This window comes from Xenopus laevis, chromosome 5S (genome assembly GCF_017654675.1).
Source record: "Xenopus laevis strain J_2021 chromosome 5S, Xenopus_laevis_v10.1, whole genome shotgun sequence".
Taxonomy (NCBI): Eukaryota; Metazoa; Chordata; class Amphibia; order Anura; family Pipidae; genus Xenopus; species Xenopus laevis.
The window spans coordinates 95,688,848-95,712,550 of NC_054380.1; the positions used below are offsets into that span (position 1 = coordinate 95,688,848).

The 23,703-nt window shown below is 38.1% G+C and overlaps 1 protein-coding gene across 1 annotated transcript; it reads left to right on the plus strand.

The window, feature by feature from the left end:
• The first annotated feature begins 6,008 nt into the window (after nt 1–6,008).
• On the plus strand, nt 6,009–23,501 carry zmat3.S (zinc finger matrin-type 3 S homeolog). Its single transcript, XM_018265693.2, has 6 exons — nt 6,009–6,183; nt 8,448–8,819; nt 13,349–13,465; nt 15,428–15,594; nt 16,631–16,728; nt 19,431–23,501. The coding sequence occupies exons 2-6, from the start codon at nt 8,535–8,537 to the stop codon at nt 19,637–19,639; spliced, it is 876 nt and encodes a 291-aa protein (XP_018121182.1). The 5' UTR covers nt 6,009–6,183; nt 8,448–8,534; the 3' UTR covers nt 19,640–23,501.
• The last annotated feature ends 202 nt before the right edge of the window (nt 23,502–23,703 follow it).

Sequence of the window (23,703 nt, forward strand, 5' to 3'; positions counted from 1 at the left end):
TCCTACACGCAATCAGCATCAGAATTCAACAATCTGCCCTGTAGCATCAGCTTTTTCTGCTTCATGATTGGGAGAATCCCTAGGCTTACCTGCCCAGAATGTGAAGTGTCACTGACACTCCTAACAAAAATTTTTTTTTGTATGAACGCATAGAGTAATAACCAATTTTTCATCCCAATATAGTTTGAGATTAGTAACTTGTTTGCAACGTGATAAAATTAAGTTGATGAATTTTAGTTTGCCCTTTGATGTGTATGTACCAGTATCTGTAATGTGATTCTGCATTAAAGCATTGAGTAGAAATTTTATTTTATTTTACAAAGATTCAAAACTGACAGCCATCTGAGAAGAATAGGTAATTATTTCATGACTAAAATGTTCTCTAAAGTGAAAAAATGTGCTAGCATGAGTCATTTTATGGGAGTACTGGGAATTGAGGGATCCAGAGAAGAATTTGTTGTCTGCATAGCATATCAACTTTTTTCTGTCCAGAGTCAATTCATCAGGCAATAAAACTTTGCTCAGAACAGAGTTTAAAATTCTAATGCTTGCAAAATAACTTGGCAGGAGGAGAGCAGAAAGGTGCTGATAAGGAGCTAACTGAAAGCTATTAAAGGGGTGTTTCACCTCTACGGTAACTTTTATTATGTTATAGAACAGCCAATTCTAAACAACTTTTCAAGTGGTTTTCATTATTTTATTTTTTTATAGTTATTTGCATTTTTTTCTGACTCTTTGCAGCTTGAAAATGGGCGTCGCTGACTCCCTTCTAAAAAAACAAATGCTCTATAAGGCTACAAATGTATTGTTTTTGTTACTTTTTATTACTGATCCTTCTATTCAGGCCCTCTCCTATTCAAATCAATGCATGTTGCTAGGGTAATTTGGGCCCTAGTTACCAGATTGCTTAAGATGTAAATTGAAGAGCTGCTGATTAAAAAGCTAAATAACTCAAAAAAAAAAATGAAAACAAAGGTGAACAACCCCTTTAATGAATATATACTGAAAAATGACCAAGAATTACAGTGGCTTTCATTATGAAAAAAGAAACACACTTTCTGGGTGAAGGGCTTTTCCTCTAAGGGCTCTTACAGACGAGAGTTTTTACCTGCGCTCCCCTGCATTCCGTTTTTCTGCGTTCAGCCGCAGGGGAACGCAGGAATAGACGCATTACGTTTTTTCCAATGGGGCTGTACTCACACAGGCGCGTGTAGGCGCCGAACGCAGGAAAAATGCAGCATGTTGCGTCTCAACCTGCATTCGGCGCCTACACGCGCCTGTGTGAGTACAGCCCCATTGGAAAAAATGTAATGCGTCTATTCCTGTGCTCCCCTGCGGCTGAACGCATAAAAACGGAACGCAGGGGAGCGCAGTTAAAAACGCTCGTCTGTAAGAGCCCTTAGAGGCAACACATGGAGATATCCTCCAAACAGGAATGTAGAATAAAGACATACATGTGGGAGACAGCTCTGGCCACTCATCCGGGTCATAATCTTTGGTAAGGGACGTCAAATGGAAAGCAGGAATTAGCCCACTACTTTTTATTATAGGATAACACTTGATCTGTTTGTCACAGATAAACAAACTATTAGGGCTCGTACACATGAGCGATTTTGCTCATTCAGTGGCAGGAAAGGAATGCAACATATTTATTTAAAAGGGTCCCTACACAGGAGCATGCAAGAGGCAAACACAGATGGAACGCAACATGCTGTGTTCCACCTGTGTCTGGTGCTTACATGCATCTGCAACCAGACTTACTATGTTACTATGTATTAACTATGGGAAAATCTGTAACTGAATTAGAAGATGTTTTGCTCATCAAATTGAATTTGACATATAATATTTCACAACCTTTTTATGACTTCATTTATTGCGTTTGCAGATAAAATGGTGAGACTTCTGCTTTTTAGAAGAAATACCATCACCCTGTAATAAATATAGTAGATCTGCATGTGTGCTTTAAATGGCCTTAATGTAATTTAGAGTATCACTGATAAGTCAAGCACGTCCTACAGTGAGCTACAAGCTTACATGCAATGAACATTATGATTTAGTCGGACAGAACTACAGACTGAATGTGGCAGTCAGCCAGTTGGAGGGGCTGGATGTCCTGTAGACTATATAGCAGTGGAAAAGGTACTCTGATGTCACTGCCTCAATAGCTAGAGCTACATAGAACAGAAAACTACTGGGAATCCTGACTAACTAGGAATGAGGAGTTAATCCTCCTGGTCCTCCATGCAGCCATGCAGTGCTGTGTGAGTAAAGAGCATTCCAGAACTTATACTGATCCTGCAAATCACCAGTCATTCAGGCTGTCAGAGTTAGATCAATAGTATTATCCATTTTTGTTAAATATCATTGAAATAAAATGAATATTATAAAGACAAAAGGCAGAGTACAATCACTTCACTAAAATGTAAGAGTCTTAAGTAAAAATATGATTTTTATTCACAGATCACCTCATCCTTCATTAAGACGTTCTCTTGGGTATTGAGAGATGAAACACGACAGCAGATATAATTTATAGTAATGACAGATGGGAGATGAGATGCCTGCAATAAATCTCCTCTACTGTGTGCAACTAATCTCCTGCACATGTTTTATCACAGACAATAGAGTAAATCGCCCGTGGAAAACTTGTGTCGCTTTGTTTTTATAAAGTCACCCAAAGTTGCGAGGAAATGTAGGGTGCAGCATGTTTCCCCACTGGTGATTTAATTTGTTGCCCACAGGAAAGCATTTACTGGAGACTAGTCACCCACGGTAGTGGAGATTTATTGTCTTTAAGTCTAGCAAAAAGGAAAGGGTTAAAAGATGTAATGATGATCATGAAACCTTAAGACAAAGGGGCACTATTGTAGTGCTCAGTTATTCCTTAGCAATGAATAGAATGTTATCTGATAGATCAGTGGGTCAACCAATGATGTTTAACTTGGTGGCACAGTATAATAAAAAATGAAAGACCAGAGTGGGAAAGGAGTTAGTCTACTACTATCCTCAGTGAGCAGTCCCACCTAGTGACCTGATCATCCACTGCTAATTCATAGTGATTATATTGCACTGACCTGCCATCAGTTTTCTAATATTTCCCTAAGTTTCTCAAGTCTGCAAGGAAGCTGCAGCCCGGAGGTTTGGGAAAACAACTTGGCTTCTGTGAGGGGCAAGTTGTTTTACTGTGGCTGGGTTGGCAAGGCATGTTATGACATCAACTGTTGCCAGAAATTGGGTGGCTCACTAGAATTAGTTCTGTATCAGAAATTTTAGTCATCCATGTGGGGGGAAATGTCTTTGGAGCAGTTTCCCAAAGGGATTTAATTTGTATTATAAAGAGAAACATACATAGGTTATGCTACTTGTTTTGTATGAAATCATCCTCTGCTTAAAGGGGTTGTTCACCTTCCAAACACTTTTTTCAGTTCAACTGTTTTCAGATTGTTCCCCAGAAATACAATTTTTTACTAACAACTTTTTTTACAGTTTTTCCAAAATCTAAGTTTAAAGTTGAATGTTCTTGTCTCTGGTGTTTGAGTCTGGCAGCTCAGTAATTCAGGTGCAGACTCTAAACTGTTACAATTTTGCAATATTTAGTTGATACATTTCTCGGCAGCATCTCTGGAGTATTAGCAACTATTGTATCAATTCTAACAGGGGTGTCCAACCTGCGGCCCAGGATGGATATGAATGCGGCCCAGCTTGAAAGAGAGAGAAAAGGAAGAGAAGGGAAAAAAGAAAGAAATTAAGAAATAAATGTATGGAAATACAGAGAAAACTAGAGTGAAATAATGCTTTGTGCTCTCTAAGCCCAGACACATTAACCACCTCAGTTTGTTGTCTTATTAGGAACACTCTTACTTTGCCAGGTTGTAACAATGTGGTGACCTATGGAGTAGGGAGGAGAGGGACTCTGTCCATTGCCCAGTTAGTAATAATAATATAATAATAAGTCTGTTGAAAGGGATTCTGTCATCGGAAAACATGTTTTTTTCAAAATGCATCAGTTAATAGTGCTACTCCAGCAGAATTCTGCACTGAAATCCATTTCTCAAAAGAGCAAACAGATTTTTTATATTCAATTTTAAAATCTGACATGGGGCTAGACATTTTGTAAATTTCCCAGCTGCCCCCAGTCATGTGACTTGTGCCAGCACTTTAGGAGAGAAATGCTTTCTGGCAGGCTGCTGTTTTTCCTTCTCAATGTAACTGAATGTGTCTCAGTGGGACATGGGTTTTTACTATTGAGTGCTGTTCTTAGATCTACCAGGCAGCTGTTATCTTGTGTTAGGGAGCTGCTATCTGGTTAGCTTCCCATTGTTCTTTTGTTTGGCTGCTGGGGGGAAAAAGGGAGGGGAGTGATATCACTCTTACTTGCAGTACAGCAGTAAAGAGTGATTGAAGTTTATCAGAGCACAAGTCACATGACTTGGGGCAGCCTGGAAATTTACAATATGTCTAGCCCCATGTCAGATTTCAAAATTGAATATAAAAAAATCTGTTTGCTCTTTTGAGAAATGGATTTCAGTGCAGAAGTCTGCTGGGGCAGCACTATTAACTGATTCATTTTGAAAAAATGTTTATTTCACATGACAGTATCCCTTTAATATCCAGGTGTTCCATATTCCAATGTATAGCTTGCTCCATCTGGTTATCCAACTGGTATTGTAGTTCTTTTCTGTGTATTTTCATTAATTTTACAAATCAAAACTGTTTGTGTATTTCATGTGTGGCCCCAGACAATTTTTCTTTTTCCAATGTGGCCGAGAGAAGCCAAAAGGTTGGACACCCCTGCTTTAAATTATGTGTTTTGCAACCAGGCCCGGACTGGGAATCTGTGGGTTCTGGCAGATGCCAGAGATGCTGCTATAAGGTGCCATAGAAAGTCAGTATTTAGTGGGCTGGTGGGGGCTGTTTGGGCCTCTTTGTGGGCTGATTGGGCCTCTGTGAACCTGAAATGCCAGGGCCTATTCTCAGTCCGGACCTGTTTGCAACTAAAAGCAGCGTTTGTCTGTCCCTTTCTATTTCCTGCCCTGGTCTGGCTTTTGAGACAATGTAACACAAGCCAACGGACAAATTTTTTTTTTTTTTTTGATTTCCATGTCCTTTAAGAAATATGTACTGGATCTGCTTTTGAGCAGAGACGGTGAGGTTTATTTGTTAGGCATGATGGTTAGGGTTGCCAGGGCGGTGGGCTACCAATAGGGTCCATATGACGGATGTCAGAATTGACTTGTTTATATTAGGCATACAAGGTGGAAATGAGAGAGGACTCATTGCATGTGTGGGGTCCCAGACCACTTAAAGATGGGTCAGGTGATGGAACCTCCTTGGGGTATGGATTGTATGGATTGGAGGCAAATGGTCCATAAAGCAGAGATACAAGCTGACCTATTACCCTTCCATAATGTTAAGTAGCAGTGTCTGGCATCAGTCCATTTTATAGATTCTCCAAAAGCATTCCATTTGGAGAATCTGTTGTACTGCTAGTAAGCAAGTTGGTGTGTTTATCACTGTGCCAGATGAAGGAGCTGCAGCCTTTCAATTCCATCTTGCAATAGTGTATTTGTAGGGAAAAGGGAGGTCACAAAGGTGACTGTATAGAACAAAATGCCTGGGAACTACAAAAGCCAAAATCCTGAATTGTACACTTGGTTAAATATTAAGAGCAGAGACACTGATGATGATGATGATGATGATATAGCCATAAAGAAATTAAAGTGTGTTTTTCTCTTTCTTCACTGACACAAGTAGAAGTTCTAAAAAGCATAAAAAACCCTTAGTTGTGGCCAGTATTGCCCGACACGACAACTAGCACTAAAAATACAATTTTCTTCTTCAAAAGTAGGAGCTGTGGGCAGAGAGGAAGCAAAGCGAACGGAAACTTGCGTGCCCTCCATAGACTTCCCAGTGACACTAACATATTGTGTTATACTAAAGTAACCGCGTCTAGTTTCCCACGCCAAAAAGGCGAGTACGCGCTGTATTTATATACATGTAGCTGACGCCGTAGTCTCGCGAGATGAGACTTGTGTTGTCGGGATTCAGCTGTCAATCTGGAGCCAAAGAGCTGGACATTAGTGGTGTTGTTGCGGGACGTGTAATCAACGATCCGGGATTGGGGGATTTTTGGTGTCTGGATCGTGGGGACTATTAGGCGGCATGAACGTTTCTGATGCATTCCAGGTAGGAGAAGGCAGTGTTAGCAAGTTGGGTTCAATGGTTGAGTCATATTGTCAGGAGGGGTTAGCGGGTCGGGTCAGGTGATGGTAGCGGTAGCGGGTCGGGTCAGGAGGGGTTAGCGGGTCGGGTCAGGTGGTGTTAGCGGTAGCGGGTCGGGTCAGGAGGGGTTAGCGGGTCGGGTCAGGTGGTGGTAGCAGGTTGAGTCAGGAGGGGTTAGCAGGTTGAGTCAGGAGGGCTTAGCAGGTTGAGTCAGGAGGGGTTAGCAGGTTTGGTCAGGAGGGGTTAGCAGGTTGGTCAGGTGGTGGTAGCAGGTTGGGTCAGGAGGGGTTAGCGGGTCGGGTCAGGTGGTGGTAGCAGGTTGAGTCAGGAGGGGTTAGCAGGTTGAGTCAGGAGGGCTTAGCAGGTTGAGTCAGGAGGGGTTAGCAGGTTTGGTCAGGAGGGGTTAGCAGGTTGGTCAGGTGGTGGTAGCAGGTTGGGTCAGGAGGGGTTAGCGGGTCGGGTCAGGTGGTGGTAGCAGGTTGAGTCAGGAGGGGTTAGCAGGTTGAGTCAGGAGGGCTTAGCAGGTTGAGTCAGGAGGGCTTAGCAGGTTGAGTCAGGAGGGGTTAGCAGGTTTGGTCAGGAGGGGTTAGCAGGTTGGTCAGGTGGTGGTAGCAGGTTGGGTCAGGAGGGGTTAGCAGGTTGAGTCAGGAGGGGTTAGCAGGTTTGGTTAGGAGGGGTTAGCAGGTTTGGTCAGGAGGGGTTAGCAGGTTGGGTCAGGAGGGGTTAGCAGGTTGGGTCAGGAGGGGTTAGCAGGTTGAGTCAGGAGGGGTTAGCAGGTTGAGTCAGGAGGGGTTAGCAGGTTGAGTCAGGAGGGGTTAGCAGGTTTGGTCAGGAGGGGTTAGCAGGTTGGTCAGGTGGTGGTAGCAGGTTGGGTCAGGAGGGGTTAGCAGGTTGAGTCAGGAGGGGTTAGCAGGTTGGGTTAGGAGGGGTTAGCAGGTTGGGTCAGGAGGGGTTAGCAGGTTGGGTCAGGAGGGGTTAGCAGGTTGGGTCAGGTGGGGTTAGCAGGTTGGGTCAGGGGGGTTAGCAGGTTGGGTCAGGTGGGGTTAGCAGGTTGGGTCAGGTGGGGTTAGCAGGTTGGGTCAGGTGGGGTTAGCAGGTTGGGTCAGGAGGGGTTAGCAGGTTGGGTCAGGTGGGGTTAGCAGGTTGGGTCAGGTGGGGGTAGCAGGTAGGTTTGGCTTAGCATTATGTAGCTGGATGCTTGCAAAGATTCAAATGCAACATTATAAAGCAGTTTCAGTGAAGGTTGTAGGCTGCATTTATTCTCAGTCAAACAGTGTAAGTTGTATTATTCCTATTTAACTCCCAGCATCCTCGAACTGCCATGAGTAACAGGATATTATATTAGGTGTAATTACAACCACCAAGTATTCGTAGCCGTTTCTAATCTTGCATTCATCCTTATGTCTGCTTTTTGAGAAAATATGTTAATATTAACAGGGGTCAGTCTTCCCTCATTGACTGCCCAAGTTTTCAATCTTTTTGTTTTTTAACGTTAATGTTCCTGTCTCTAGTGTTTCAGTCTGGCAGCTCAGTGATCCTGGAGCATCTGAACTGTTACAATTTGCTACATTTAGTTGATACATTTCTCATCTGTATCTCTGGAGTATTAGCAACTCAGGGATTCTGCTCAGCAGAGACAAAAATAACAAAAGTGTCAACTAAATGTATCAATTTAAAACAATTAAAAAAGCAGAAAGTAATTGGAAAAAAATCTATTTCTGGTGAACTATCTGAAACCAACTGAACTGAAAAAATGTTTTTGATGGTGAACAACCCCTTAAAAATGTTTTCTGTCCACATTTGTAGCATTATATAAATACTTATAAGCCAACACTTCTGAAACAGTGGGGATGACCCCCTGAGGAGAATTGGGGCAGTGTCATTGGGAGGCTCAACCTGGATGACATTTAGGGGGGGGGGGCTGGGCAGAATGCTTATTTGCTCTCTTAAATGTACCAGAAAGCCAAGCTTTTAAGTAAATTATAGTGAGATTTAGCGTGAACAATTCTTTTTGTCCTTGGTATTCTTGGGAATATACAGATATTTTTCTATATTTGGATCATATTTGGATTCTTGACAATCCTGGCCAAAGTTAGACCTCCAAAGGAGAGATGGTTGTACTACTAAGTGCACATACACTTAGTCACAAAAGCTGCAACCTGGCAACATGGCAGAATGTTGAAATAAAAAGTAATTAAAACCTGTTTTTTTTTATACTTTATTTGTAGGTCAGATCGCATTCACAGCTCAAAACATTTGTGGCCACCTGATCTGTCCTTGTTTTAGTGGCAAAGTTCCAGAAACTTTCTTGGCAAATGATTGTGCTGCAACATGCCAGCCCTCCACCGCATCCAGAGTGCTCTGCTTGTCCTTCCACCTTGGGAATAGGCGAAAGGCAAATCATGATCCCTACTGCCATTCAGTCTCAGAGGAGTCCTGTTAATACTTCCCATTTGACCTCCTTAGAAGTTACTCAGGATGAAGAATTTGCAAAGTTTTTGGAACAAGATCCCTCACTGGAAGATCTTTGTAAGCATCTGTCCTGCAAGCTGTGTAACGTTACTCTGAACTCAGCACAGCAGGCTCAAGCTCACTATCAGGTGAGGAAAAAGAGGAAAAAATGGTTTATTTTCTGAGCTATTTCATAAAAATATCTTCAGGAGGAAGACGTGTTTAAAGCATGCTAGGACTATTATTCATGGCCATATGTTCTGGATATATGAAGTGGGAAGGAGCACACCAAAATGTCCAGGCAATGCCTTAATTCATATGCAGATTTATTGAGTGCACAAGCTTTCGGGGTCAGAACCCCTTCCTCAGGTGCAATTTTTGTTGATCCATATGTTCTGGATATCTGTGTATATTTATAAACACACAATCAAAGACACATATATAATAGAGTTCGCTAGCTGTTAATAAAGCGGTGGCATAAATAGCATTTGTGCTAGAGAAAATATTTAATTTGTTGATTTGAATCACCAGTTTTTTGCAGAAAAAACAGGAAAAATAGCATAAATAAATAATGAAAATAATGGCATAGACAACTTTAAAAGAAAAATAGTGATTAAGCAGCAACAATTTGATATCAGTCTTTGAAATCCAGAAATCCTCAAATCAGTAAGTTTTGCCTACAAAATCAAGCTTTATACTGTTGTACCATGGGAACAGTAAATTTCTACAATTTCTAGCTTAAAGTCAGAGCAGCCACAAACACTATCCAGCTTTAAATTGAATATATTTTGCTGAGATAGCACAAACCACAACCACAGCTGTTTATCTGAAAACACAAATATTCTGTTTGTAAGCATCTTAATAAATATGCCTCTAACATGACTTGTTAATTTTACAAAAAAAAGCACAAACATTTGTACAGTATGTATTTAACCGTTTGTTTGTAGAGACGATGTTTTTAGGGCAGAGACACGCGGTTAGATTCGGGAAGATTAGTCGCCCGGCGACAAAGCTCCTCTTCTTAGGGGAAACTAATCTCCCTCAACTGCCTTCAGAGACTCTCCATGGATTACTGAGTTGGCGAACTGAAACACAAGAGACAGGAACATTAAACTTTACTTTTAGAAAAATGGTCAAAATTGAAACACAGAAATTAGTTTATGCACATTCTAAAAACAATGCAGTGAACAATCCCTTGTAAAGGATAACTGAAGCATAACTAAAGAAGTAGCTAGAAATGTTGTACACTATGTTTTGGGCTTCTGTACCAGCCCATGGCAACCACAGCCCTTTATCAGTAAAGATCTGTGACTCCAAAGATGTCCCAGTAGCTCCCCATCTTTTTTTCTGCTGATTCACTACACTTGTTCTGTGCTGCTGTCACTTACTGAGCTTAGGGACCAACTCAAATTATACAGTACCCAGAATATAAAGATCACAATATAAGGCTGATTAGTAATTTAATTACTACATGGCAGCACATACATCAGTGCAACTAGCATCAGGAATTAATACTCAGGTGTGTAGCATCTGCTTATATTACAGACATTTTTTGCTTGATAATTTGCAACGACCCCTAAGCTTAGCTTCTCAACAGCTGCTCAGAGCCCACTGAGCATATGAGTGTCACAGACACTTTCCAAGATGGTGACCACCTGTTACAAGCTTGAAGTCCTGGATCATTGTTGCTATTGAGAAGCTGAAACTTTAGGCTGGTGCAGTAAGATCAATTTATAGAATGTGGCATTTCTAGCCATATTAATTTTTAGGGTTTAGTTCTCCTCTAATGCCGAGGTCCTTTGACATGAATGGCAATAAAGCTGTGTAAGTTTTCTTAATTGAACTGGATCGAAACTAGCAGTCTGTAAAGCTCATTCATGTATGGTTGTGGCATCACAGTCACCCAGCTTTATAGATTTGTGACAGATATGGCAGCTGTGTTAAAGGGGAACTATCGCAAAAATGAAAATGGAATATTTGCTTCAGCATACTGAACTAAGAAACTTTCTAAATACAGCCAATTAAAAATTCTGGACAGTTTCTGAAATAATCAAGTTTATCTTCTCTGCATCTGTTTCTCCTCATTCTGTCTTCATTCAGTTGGGTGTCAGATGAATGATCCAATAAGAGCTCACTCTATTAAAATCGCCAGAAATCCTGTCTCTTTACATGTAGAATTTGTGCAAAGGCAGTTATTTTGTTAGATTTTGTTGTGCTGGAATCAGTTACTTGAGTGAACTCTAAAACATCTGCCAGGAAAGGGAGCCCAGCCATAAGATATATTGGATCATTCATCTGACACCCAACTGCTGCATGAATGAAGACAGGAAGAGAGAGAAAACAGATGCTGAGAAAGGAATAGTGAATATAAACTTGATTATTTCAGAAACAATGCAGAATTTTTAATTGTATTTAAACATTTTCTTACTTCACAATAAGGAAGCTTATATTACATTTTCATTTTCAAGATAGTTCCCCTTCAATTTTGTTGCTAATTATATTGCAGCATTAATGGCAGATGGTTATAGATTATTATGAATTGTTATAAACTGATGCTTTAGTATCCATTTGAAGACACTTTATATTGCATTCTAAAATATATTTCTGTGGTTCTACGTTTTACTCCTCTATTTAGTGTATTTTGTTATTGTTAGCAGGTAAATATTTTACTTTTTGCTCTGCATCTCTCTACTTTTAATCTGTTACCTGGTTTCTAGGGTAACCACCTAATTTAAGAACCAGTTACTGGTTTAAATGACAGGCAGAAGATGAAAAGGTGAAGGCGTGAACAGAAGAAAAGTGATTACAAAATGAATAGCAATAGGAATCTAGCTTCATAATACATCTGTTTTTGGTTGCTAGGCTCAGTGTTCCCAACAATCCAACACTATCTTGGCTTTTTATTATAATCCCAATTTTCTGCTAATAGGAGGTAAGTGATTATAATCAGTGAGGGGTATCTAACATTTGGCACCTGATTTAACCTTTCCTTTTGTTTCGATTTTTTTTTATGCTTTAAGCTGCATTTTTTCTTTCTGACCACATGTGATAAGCATTGGGAAATAAGAATTTAGTGTGGTAATGCTCAGCGCTGGTTCAAACCAGTCAAGCCCATTGTGCCAAACTGGCACGGGTATTGATCATCATAAATGCATCAATTTGTTAAAAACTTCAGGAAATTCAGGAATGTTTTAATAAATGGTGAATGAATCAAGCTGTTGGGAATTCTTGAGGATTTCCCATTTTGATTTTTGGTGAAATAATTTTAAGTTTTATTTTCAAAATTCCTTGCAAATTATTCACACTAGTCAAAAAAATAAAGCGCTACAGTCTAACTGGTTGTAATAGAGAAACAAAATAAATCTGAACGCAGGGAGAAAAGTATGTTATTCTGGGTGCTGTTTAGCGTAATGTTAGGGGATCTTTAAATAAAAGGCGTACTTATTCTTTAAAGGGGAGCTGTTGCTTAATTTAAATTTCATAATTGGCTACAAAACTGATTTTAAAATATGTTATTCCTGTGTTTTTATTCCTTTAGCCACTTTTTTTCCAACAGTGGCATTATGCCCTTACTCCAACATCATTGTGACCGCTCAGGAGACACAGCAAGAAAGACCCCCCAAATGTAAAACAAAAAGCAAAAGTCTGCCCAGGTAAAGTAACCCATAGCAAACAATAAGTTTTTTTCTTTAAACAGTAAATGCGACCTGCTTACTGATTGCTATATGCGATTTGACCTGCAGCATACTTTTCACTTTTTATTCCATGGATGTCAGAGTGGATTACACATATTACAAACCATTTAATAGATTTTTAATAACTGGTTTTCTGCCCTGGGAGTCTGATGGTAAAATTAAAATTTTCAGATATTTTGTTTAGCTATCAGGTCAGGTTTCTTTTCAGCCTTTATGCTTCTATTTATATTAAATCTTAATATGGGTAATACTCAGCTCTTACAGTCAAAATCCAGCATTCATCAGAGGACAGTGCCTCTTGCCTGAGGTGAGACTTGCAGATATCCATTAAAAACAGATTGTCATGTCCACAGTCCAACTAGGTTCACTAGAGATGACAGAAACCACAGCAGGAGGAAGCATGCCTTGTCACTGTGAGCTAAACCAACACTTCAAGCAAAACTAACAGAATATCTCAGAATTATCCTATTATAAGGAATATGGTGCTACCATTGCTTTAGTAGTGTCGGCATCATATGTAAAACTGGAGTTGTAAAATTGAATGACTTGTATTTGTGATTATGCTTTTCCTCATCTACCCTTTCATGTGAATTTGGGAAAGGTTTCCATCATTCTTTGCACTATTCCTGTGGTGTTTATACAAATGGCCTGTAGATGTCATTGTGCTCAGACTTATACTGTGCATACTTCCTGTCAGCTTAAAAGTGAAAGCTTACTGTTGTGTAAGGCCTGCATTAGCCTGCTAATAAAGCACTGTTATACTCATCCTCGGCTACCAAAACATAACAATTCCCTTCATTTCTTTTAACCATTTTTAAAACACAATATTCTTTGTTGTATATTCCAGTATTATTAACTGTTTTCCATTCCACTTACAAAGGCAGTTCAAGATTCCAGTGTAACCAAAACATTATATTGTCCATAACTTGCTCTCTCATTTCAAATTCTTTCAGTCCTTGCCTATCCCTATTTTTATATTCTAGGGCAAAAATCACAACAAGAAGCTTCGCAATTACAGTGCATCGAGTAGCTGTCCTGCATCATCAAGAATGAGTCACACTCTGGAGATAACTTCGCCCCCAGCTGTATCATCACTGAATGTAAGAATTTAACATAATTGTTGCATTCATTGACCAGAAATAAAAAGAAACATTACACTTATCAAATATGGTTGGAAAGGCCTTAAAATATTCTGGCACACACTTTTTCACACATTTTCTGGTCTTTTACCCATGGTTACATGTGTGTGTGTGCATACTTTCACATCACTCATATTCTGATTGCTTGTAATATTTATATATATTTTTATATATGTTTTTATTTTGCATTTCAATTTTAACAACACAGAGGGGGGGGATAGCCCCCTTAAATAAGAAAGGGGAAACGGGGAAAGAAGGATGAGAAAGAAGGAAGAAGAGGAGGGTAGCTGGGGGAAGCTAATATGGTTCAGAGTGTTACATAGATATTGCTACTTCATCAGCTATGCATGTGAGAAATTCACCTCTAGCCATGGTCCTCAGATGGCTTCAAGTTTATCAGGGCACCCACAGACTTCAATAGAATCCTACCTCCATGGGTTAAATACTGTGGTGCTCTATCTGGGAACTTTGCTGCTCTTCAGTTCCATACATGTAGCAATAACAAAGAGAAATCAGATGGCACTCACCAAACAAAATGTGCTGAATTTTTATGATTTATTCAGATCTCTGCACAACGTTTCAGGGGATCAAAACCCTTTCTCAAGTGCTCAAGGGCACCCACAGGCCTGGTATACAAGTTTCTGTTTTGGTAAGGATTCATTAATCAGGATTCATTAATCTGTTTCTTCCAAAAGTTCAACGCAGGTGGTCCCATTGTGTAGCAATATTGCCTCTTTTTATCAATAATGTTTTTATTTGCCTTAAAATTGCTAAATAATTAGATGTAACAAAATTGTAAACAATTTGTAATTACTTGTAAACAAAAATAAACAATTGTCAAGTACAAATCAAATATAAATTAGTGAGAAGTCAAGAATAAGACATAACAGGTTCGAATCTTATCAAGTTGGCCATCAGAACTTTTCAAGTATACCTCTATTTCCTGGAAATATGAACATCTGCATATAATAGGTGGTATCTGGTATCCTTATTGTGACATATTTTTTTTTGCATAGTAGAACAATTTCAGAGGTGGGCTCTTTGCAAAAAGACAAAGGCTGGATGAATGTATATTAGTGAGTGCTATGGCCGTTTCAGCATAGTTGAGTACCTCTTGCCAAAATCCCTTTATTATTGGGCATTTCCAAAAGATGTGAAAGAAGGTACCCATTGCATTAAAACACTTGGGACACTGGTCTGACACCCCTTGGTAAATCCTAGTTAATCTTTGTGGGGTGAGCTGCACTCTATAAAGAAATTTGATCTGTATATATCTATCCCTACTAGAGATAGTTGGGTACTTAAGCTAGGGCATCCTTCTACATCTTTTCCTTTAAGTCCAGGATGTCTTCACACTAGTGTTGTTGAGTGTTGTATTTGGGTGATGTTTGACTGTCTTAAAGGGGAACTATTGTGAAAATGAAAATTTAATATAAGCTTCATCATCCTGAAATGAGAAACGTTCTAAATACAATCAATTAAAAGGGGGCTCCCTTTCCTAACAGATGTATTAGAGCTCACTCGTTAAAATCACCAGAAATCTTGTCTCTCTACATGCAGAATTTGTGCAAAAGGCAGTTATTTTGTTAGATTTTGTTTGTACTGGAATCAGTTATCTAAGTAAGCTCTAATACATCAGCTAGGAAAGGAGCCCCCTATAAGATATATTGGATCATTCATCTGACCTCAACTTCTGCAAGAAGACAGAATGAAGAGAAACAGATGCTGAGAGAGGAATAGTGAAGTAACTTGATTATTTCAGAAACAATGCCTTTTGTGAGCTCTACAGTAACAGCTCTACAGTAACAGTGAAGATGTGTCAAATTTTTGAAACCATGCAGTTCTGAAACATTTTGTTAGTTGGTAGCATTGATTGTCAGATTTTCATCATTATATGTTAAATGCTATTTTCTTCTCTTTCAGACTTCCTCGACAAAAGCAGGTGGGCGTGTGATTCTTGCCACTAAGAATGACTACTGCAAACTGTGTGATGCCTCTTTCAGCTCCCCAGTTGTAGCCCAAGCTCACTATCAAGGAAAGAACCATGCAAAAAGATTACGCCTAGCAGAAACACCTGCAAACTGTTTTATGTAGGTAGATTATCTAAGTAACATCACTCAACATTTCTACTGATCATTCAACATTCTGTTGAAAGGTTTTATTTATTTATATATGTATATTTATATGTATGAGCCATTGGAGAGCCTGCATGTTGCTTAGCTTTTTTTTTATTGTTTTCATGTTTATTAAATTACTTTTTAAGTAATTTAAAGTTCCTTCTTATTATGGTTACTAGCCATTATAGCAAACAGCACAAAGTTTATGGATAAATTAGCACGGTCTGCTATGTATACATACTACATATTATTAGGTATATGTTCTAGTTATGTGTGGGTCGGCCCGACCTGTCACACAACTTCTGTTGGTGCGCACCCACCCCGACCCCACTGTGCCCCTCTTCCACCTCCAGGCTTTGCCTTTCAAAGATGACATCACAGAGGGGGTGGGGCAAGGGCCTATGTATTTAGGGACACTTGCCGAGTTAGGGTCCGGTTCAGGTAGCAAATGGGTTCAGCGTCTCATGCGGGTGTTCATTTAATTGAGGATTGAAGCAGGGGAAGCAGAGAGTTTGTGTTCACTTGGGTAGATTAATTCAGGTGATGATTGCATTTTGTGTGTTTATACACTTAATTGGGTTTCCTTGCGCTTATACGATAACATAAGAATCATTGGCCAGTGGCAATAATCTGCTCATTTGGATATTAGACTACGATCATTTGTGCTTGTGTGGCCCCTTAAAATTATCAGTTTTTGGCAATCTATTGCTTGTTATTCTCACCAAAGTTAATCAACCAAAATATATACAAACCAATCAATGGGCTATCCGTGTATTAGTAGTGTCATTGTTTACTTAAACAGCAGGATTTCTATAAATCCGTTTGTGATATAACTAAAGATGGCCATACACTAGGAGATTTAAGTTTCCAATTTGACAGCACTGCACCCAATTACAGCTTTATCAGTGAACTGAGAAGAGTCATCTGACCATCACAAGACACTCCTCTTCCAATAATGTATGTGAGCTGTCTGTATTGTTTATATATTTTTGCCCTTCTCTGATTTTAGGGATTCAACTGAATGTAAGAGAAAAACTCGAAAAGATGGAAATGAGCATAAGGTGATGCCAATGAGAAAAAATTCCTGCACAGTTCAGAACAGTACAGGTACCTTACATATTCAGTTTATATTAAAATGTTACATGTATTCAAATATTAAAATTATTATGTATAATATTCTACCAGAATTCTAGCTACTACACATCTTTATATTCTTCAGGCCCTATTTAATTTAGACATTAAAGGGTTTCCTAAACCAGGCTTGCACTAATTAATACATTTGCCTAATCCTCTTGCATCTGCCAAATATACAACCAAGTGTAGTTTTATGGTAGATATTTAAATTTAAATGGAATATCAAAATAATTACATTATAAAACAGAATGCCAAGTTTTGTCCAGCTTGAACAATCTCCATGCCAGTATAAAACAGAGAAACTGCAGTGGCAAGCTTTTATTGAGAAGTGACTGTTTTTTTGGAACAGTAACACGCATTGTTGAGTGGTTATTTCAGACACTGTAAATTGGTTTTCTCTATTCTTTTGTAAATGTAGAATCTGCATCTGTGAGCAAATTACATTTTTTAATCTTGCCTTTATTTGGTCTTGGATGATGTACACTTTCTTTCTGTATAGGGATATCTGGCTTTTGTTTGTCTTCCTTTCCTTAACATTATGTTGCATTCAGAATTGCATTTCCAGAAATAATTAATTTGCGACTATAACTTTATAAAAATGTGTTTTTATTGCTTAAGATATTTTATTGTGCTGTGGATATTGTATTAGAATTAAAGGATATCTAAAGCTGAAGTAAGGCTAAAATGCTGTACATTATGTTTTGGACTTCTATAGCAGCCCATGGGAATCATAGTCCTTTAGCAGTAAAAATCTGTGCCTACTAATATGGCCCAGTAGCCCCCCATCTTCTTTTCTACTGATTCACTGCACATGCTCTGCTGTCAGTTTCTTAGCTTAGGGACTGATGTACAATACAATATATATATATATATATAAATATATATATATATATATATATATATATATATATATATATATATATATATATATATATTTATATATACTATATAAATGTCACAATATAAGGGTTATTAGTAAATTATTCAGATTATTGAAACATGGCAGCTCAGAAACCAAAACAATTAGCATCAGAATTGAATAATCAGCAATGTAGCATCAAATTGTATGACAGGCAAACCTTATTTTCTGCTTGATGATTTGCAACAACCCCTAATCTTCACTTTTCAACAGCTGCTCAGAGAACAGCATGTGCATGTCACAGACACCCATGTCCAAATCCAAGATCGGAAACTCCTGTGACAACTTTGAATGCCTGGATCATCTACTATAGATATGCTGAACATTTAAGATTAAGTTCAGCATATAAAATATGGGATTTCTGGCCTTATTCATTTTTATGGTGTAGTTCTCCTTTATGAAAAGGTATTTGGTATTTTAATGCTAACTTCGAAATGGGCACTGCTCTACATACAGAACTCAATCTTTTTCTAACCCATACTTTAGCCTGCTGCCCAATTTCCTTTCATTTAAAATAGGTGTCCGATTAATAGACAGATGTTTGTACTCCCATGATTACCTCACAGACACAACAACATTGTTAGCAACAAATCTAAACTGAATGACTCACAGACCTTGATGTGGAAGAAAACGGATTATAGGATAATGGCTAATTTGTTCCAAATTTGTACTCTGTGAGTTGAGTCGAAAATGTGTGTCTTTCAGAGGATCATGGAAACATGACCGTCTATCATCAGTTAATTCTTTAGTTTGCCTTATTATTATCCTTTATTCATGTAGTTATGATATTTTTCAATAAAGGAGACATATTGTTTCAAAAACAAGGATGTGTCACTGCATTACACTCTTTAAAATAAAAACGTTTATTCAAAAACCCTAATAGTTTCACTGCTGCCTCCTTATTCAGGCTGCACAGGGGAGCTGATGGCACTCAGCTCACTGCACTGTAAGACTGGAACCAATCAGCAGCTAGGCTCACCTGATGGGGAACTGAAGCTTGTATTTGTTTGAGTGACTGCAGTACTGTTATTGGCTGTCCCCTTCCTATTGTGATTCTGGCAAGGATGTTAGGACACACCAACCCACCCCTCATTTGAACTTCGACAGTCACTGTAGCAGATCTATAGAGGGCTTTTTTAAAGACAAAATTTATTTTTAGCCAGAAGTAAAACCAGCACCATATTTTATTCATTATTGCCTACAATATAAGACGGGGGTCTCCCTTATCCTATATGTCACATTTCGAGATTATATATCACATCAATCCCAGCCCCAGTGGAGCTCCATGTTACTATGACATCAAATACACTATGGTCTAGCGATGTGCGGGTCAGGAAAACCTTAACCCACACCCAGCAGAACACTGCTCTCTTGGATTCCACTGATTGTGTAACAGACAGTAACCAATAAGTGACTTGATGGGGAGAGGGGCACATGGATCATAACCGCTTTTCACTAAGTCCCACTAACATCTTTGACACTAAAGGCCAAGGTTTACTTACTCGGTTTTGTCTTTTCTCACTTATTGGTGCTCTATTAAGGAAACTTTATCACAAGCAAAGACTGCTTCTGTGTTCTATTTCCACTATTAACATCCAGTGAAGAAGCATTTGTATTTGTATGAAATCGTATTTACCGAAATAGTTTTCTTCATAGTTATATTGGTTATTTATTCTATGCCTTCTTATTTCTATAACCTGAATGCCTCGAAACAGCACCAGATTACAGTAGATTTTTTTTTAAATTCTTGTTTTAGGTCCATATTTCAATCCTCGTTCTCGACAGAGAATTCCCAGAGACCTAGCCATGTGTGTCACTCCCAGTGGCCAATTTTACTGTTCAATGTGCAACGCAGGAGCCAGTGAAGAACTGGAGTTTCGGCAGCACCTAGAGACAAAGCAGCACAAAAGCAAAGTTTCTGAGCAGCGATACCGCAGTGAAATGGAAAACTTGGGATACATGTAGTAAAATGGCCTGTGTCAACTATGGTTATTTAATTTTTTGTTTGTTTTTGGCTTGTGTTTAAACCCTTAGCTCTGTAAGCATGTTGCAACCGGAGGTACTTGTGGTATGCCCAAGGATTTGCTGTGTCCTGGGCTTATGGTTGGTTAGAGATGCATCATTACTTTAATACTGGCGTGGCATTACTTGTATGTTTCTAAGCCATTTTTACAAGTGCTGGTAGGCAAAGATTGAGAATCTAAAAGAAATTTGTGTTAGAACAGAGATCTCACAATACATGCAAAAGAGATGCTCTACAGTTATACATATTTTATGTTCAGCTCTTGTAAGATAAAATCAACTAACACCCATGATTAAAAAAAATAACATAAGAGCTAACACCACCTCAACTATAAGGCCAGCACAAGTCACGAAGAGTCCAATGACCACGTAAGTGCACAGAACTTCAGATCTTTTTACACATTTAAAGAGACTTCAAAGGATTAAAGGGCTTTCTTTGATTTAATTTAAACATTTTTGTGAATAATGATATTTTATCATTTATCAATAATGTTAATTTGTTTTGGTTCTCTATTTACTTCATGCTTTTTATGGGAGGTCTAGGTGGCTTATTTAGGTACATTTTTGCTTGTTAAATGCACAATTTTTACGGCAGATATTGGAACTGTAAGGTAATATTTACAGCCTTGCAGCTGAAGCATTTCATGTGTAATAATGTTTTAAATTATAGGTCAATGAGCAATCAAATACTTTATTATAGAGACACTTTATATAATTAATTGTCTGAATTGTTAATGCATGAAATTTGTGTCAGGTATTGGATAAGTAAGTATGCTGAGCAGCATAGTGTACTGACCATCATCAGAAATTCACATGTTTGATTTCTCAACAGTGAAACAGGTTCAGGCAAATTGGCACAGCTTTGATAGGGGGGTCAATGTGTTAAATAATAAAATGGAAGGATTTCCAGCAGTTTAATCTGGATTCCCACCTATGATTCATAATAAACTTGCCCCATACTCTGTGATATATGAATGGTTCCTTTCCATAAATTACACCATCCAAAATAGTGTATTCCTTGAATATACTTTTAGAATTTTCTGTGTGATTGTGTATGAATCACAATCAGATTAGAGTTGATTTAAACAAAATCTTTTGTGCATAATAAATGAGCTGCCTTACCAAAGAATTTAAGGACAGTTGAATATTTCTATGGATATATATCTGGGAAGACTTACATTTGTCATAGTTTACACGAACTTCTTAAATATATTAATTGGAAGAAATCTAAGCAATGGTTTAAAGCATGCAACTGTGTTGTATATTGCTGTAGGAAACTGAAAAAGCTCAAGAACCCAATACTGTGTTTGCTCATAGACCGTATGATATACAACCAATATTTTTTCATTGTAACTCAATGGGCATTTAACAAATTAATGTGCAATGAAATGTAGATAGTTATATATGTGTAAAATTGTTCTAATTGCACTCCATTCCTTTGCTGCAAGAAGAGCTCAACGCGCTTTTTTTTCTGTAGCTGAAGGGATAAAATGTATGGGACCTTGGCCAGTCATTTTACAAGGGACATCATTTTTACTCCACTGTTGTTTATATACTTCTTTTATATTATATTTTTGATTAAGGGCGTTAGATGAAAAATGTGTCTGCTTTAGGATTTTTAGCTCATTGGCCTCAAAACTTTTCTGCTACATCAGTTGAATTAGAGATTATTTAGCATTTCAAGTCATCTTGCTGCTTCTCAAAGCCAGTAAAGGCTGGGTTTTTTATCTTAATCCATGTAGAAGTTTCACCTGAGAATCTGAAACTTTGTGTTTCCAGAGCCTGCGGTAGTGATATTGCTTTATATTTCCGTCCTGCATCATAAATTCAGCTTATTACACATTAAGCATTTTTCTGCTTTAAATTGGAATTTCTTTCAAGAGAAGTAGTATAGTGGCAATTTTATTTCAGTTAATTGAAAAAGAAGAGAGTTTCCAGTTTTCCTGCAAATAGGGTTCTCTTTGTATTTCACATATGGAAAATCACAGATTGACAATCCTTCAGTTAAAGGAAAGGGGTTGGTTTTAAAGGTTTGTAAAAAAAAGTTTTACATTTACTATATTCTAGTTTATTTTTAGTACGTTACTATACATTCTTACAGGAAGGTTACTTCCTTTTGGCCTTTGACCTTTGTTGGTCATAATCAGGAGATTGTAAGAGCTACATTATCCTAAATAGAAGTTGCTGTCACTACCAACCACCAGTTATTGACTGACTTAATTCAGTCTTGTTCCATCCAGTGAATATGGAAAATGTGACAACTTTTTTTTATTCTGTTTCTATTGTTGGTACTTTTGTGTGGGAGCACTTGGTTTTAGCTTCTATGGAAACTCACACTCAGAATTGCATCTTGCCATTAACAACTAAAAAACTGCACTGGATCACAATCTCACAAGCTTGTTTTGTCATTTCAGAAGATTCTTTTCCTTTATTCACGTGCTGTTCATTCAAGAGACATAATGGCAGGATGTTCAATGTAAATGTCTTCCTTCCCCTGAGCCTAGTGTAGTTTGTTGCCATGGTAACCACTAATGGAGACAAAGAATATTATTTTAAGGATGAAGATTGGGTAGATTGGGAATAAGTATAGTATAGTAGTAGTAATACTCATTTAGAAATGTCTGTGGTGATTGGGTCTTGTCTTTTTCACCACTAGTGATGGGCGAATTTGCGCCGTTTCGCTTCGCCGAAAAATGTGTCGGCGTCGGCGCCGGCGTCTCGTTTTTTACGCCGGCGGCCGTTTTCTTTGGACGTAGCAAATTCGCACCTGGCGAATGAATTCGCCCATCACTATTCACCACAATATGGGCCTGTAGACTGTTCTGTATTTTATTCTGTGTCTTCTTATAATAGGAGACCTTTCATTTGCTCAAGTGAAATCAGTTTCTCCTGTTTTATATTTTAGCTTGTACTGGTTTTTTTTTATATTGAATGTTTTTCTGTCATTTAAAGCCTATTGTTCTTTCATTGTAATTGTCATATATTTTACAAAAATGTTAAAAAAAAAAAAATATTGAAAAAAAAAACTAAAGCTAAATATTGTTGATGTACCTTATATTTATTAACTCAATGTGTTACTGGATGTCTGCCTATAAAATATTTTCTGTTCTGCACTACATTGAGTGCCGGTATATGTTACTGCCCTGTCACAAGGATTTATCAGACATATGAACAGCGCACCCTCTGAATTATTGTTTCAATTCAACACCTGAAAAATAAATGACTCCGCAATCTCACATAATTGAGAAACTGTTCTATGGAAATCATTCATTTCTACCGCGTAACCTGATACTCATAATGCTTCTTAGGATAGAAAAGAAATTGGAAAGCAGATTATACTTTATTGTATTATTATTGTTGTAATGCTTTAACCTGTAATTCAACATAATCATTTCTGCACTCAGAACAAACCATTTTTATTTTTCACAGACTGAAATATAATTACCTTGATGGCTAGTAAAGCAATATAAAAAATGAAGCAATGCATTTAAATGAAGCACTGTGCTATAAGAAAATGAATTATGCCTGTTTACTCATTGATATACCAAGAATTTGTTTTAGCCAAAAAGACAGCAGATACTTGCAGAGCACTGATTACATATAGTAAAATGTGCATTTTGCACTATAATCCCAGCATAAACCGAATTATTGACTAGTGTAGACTATACAGTATGTTTATATGGTGTCTATAGTTAGACATTCACATACAAAACACACCCGCATGTATATGTAAATATTGAAAATATGGAATTAGACTGTGTACCTCTGTTTGCTTAGTTGATGATTATATACTAATCTAAAATAATGAGTGTGTCTCTGTGTAATTTTATACTTGAAAAGAGCAAACTAAAAGGATTCTGTTTCTTGTTTTGTTTTTTTGTTTAAAGGGCCTGCCATTGTATTAAACTCTGTTCCAATAAGATAAATTCCTTTTATGCAGTTAGATGCTTGAGAGCATCTGTAAGAGGGAATGCAGACTGCCGCACTATACAATTGCTTCTGATCCC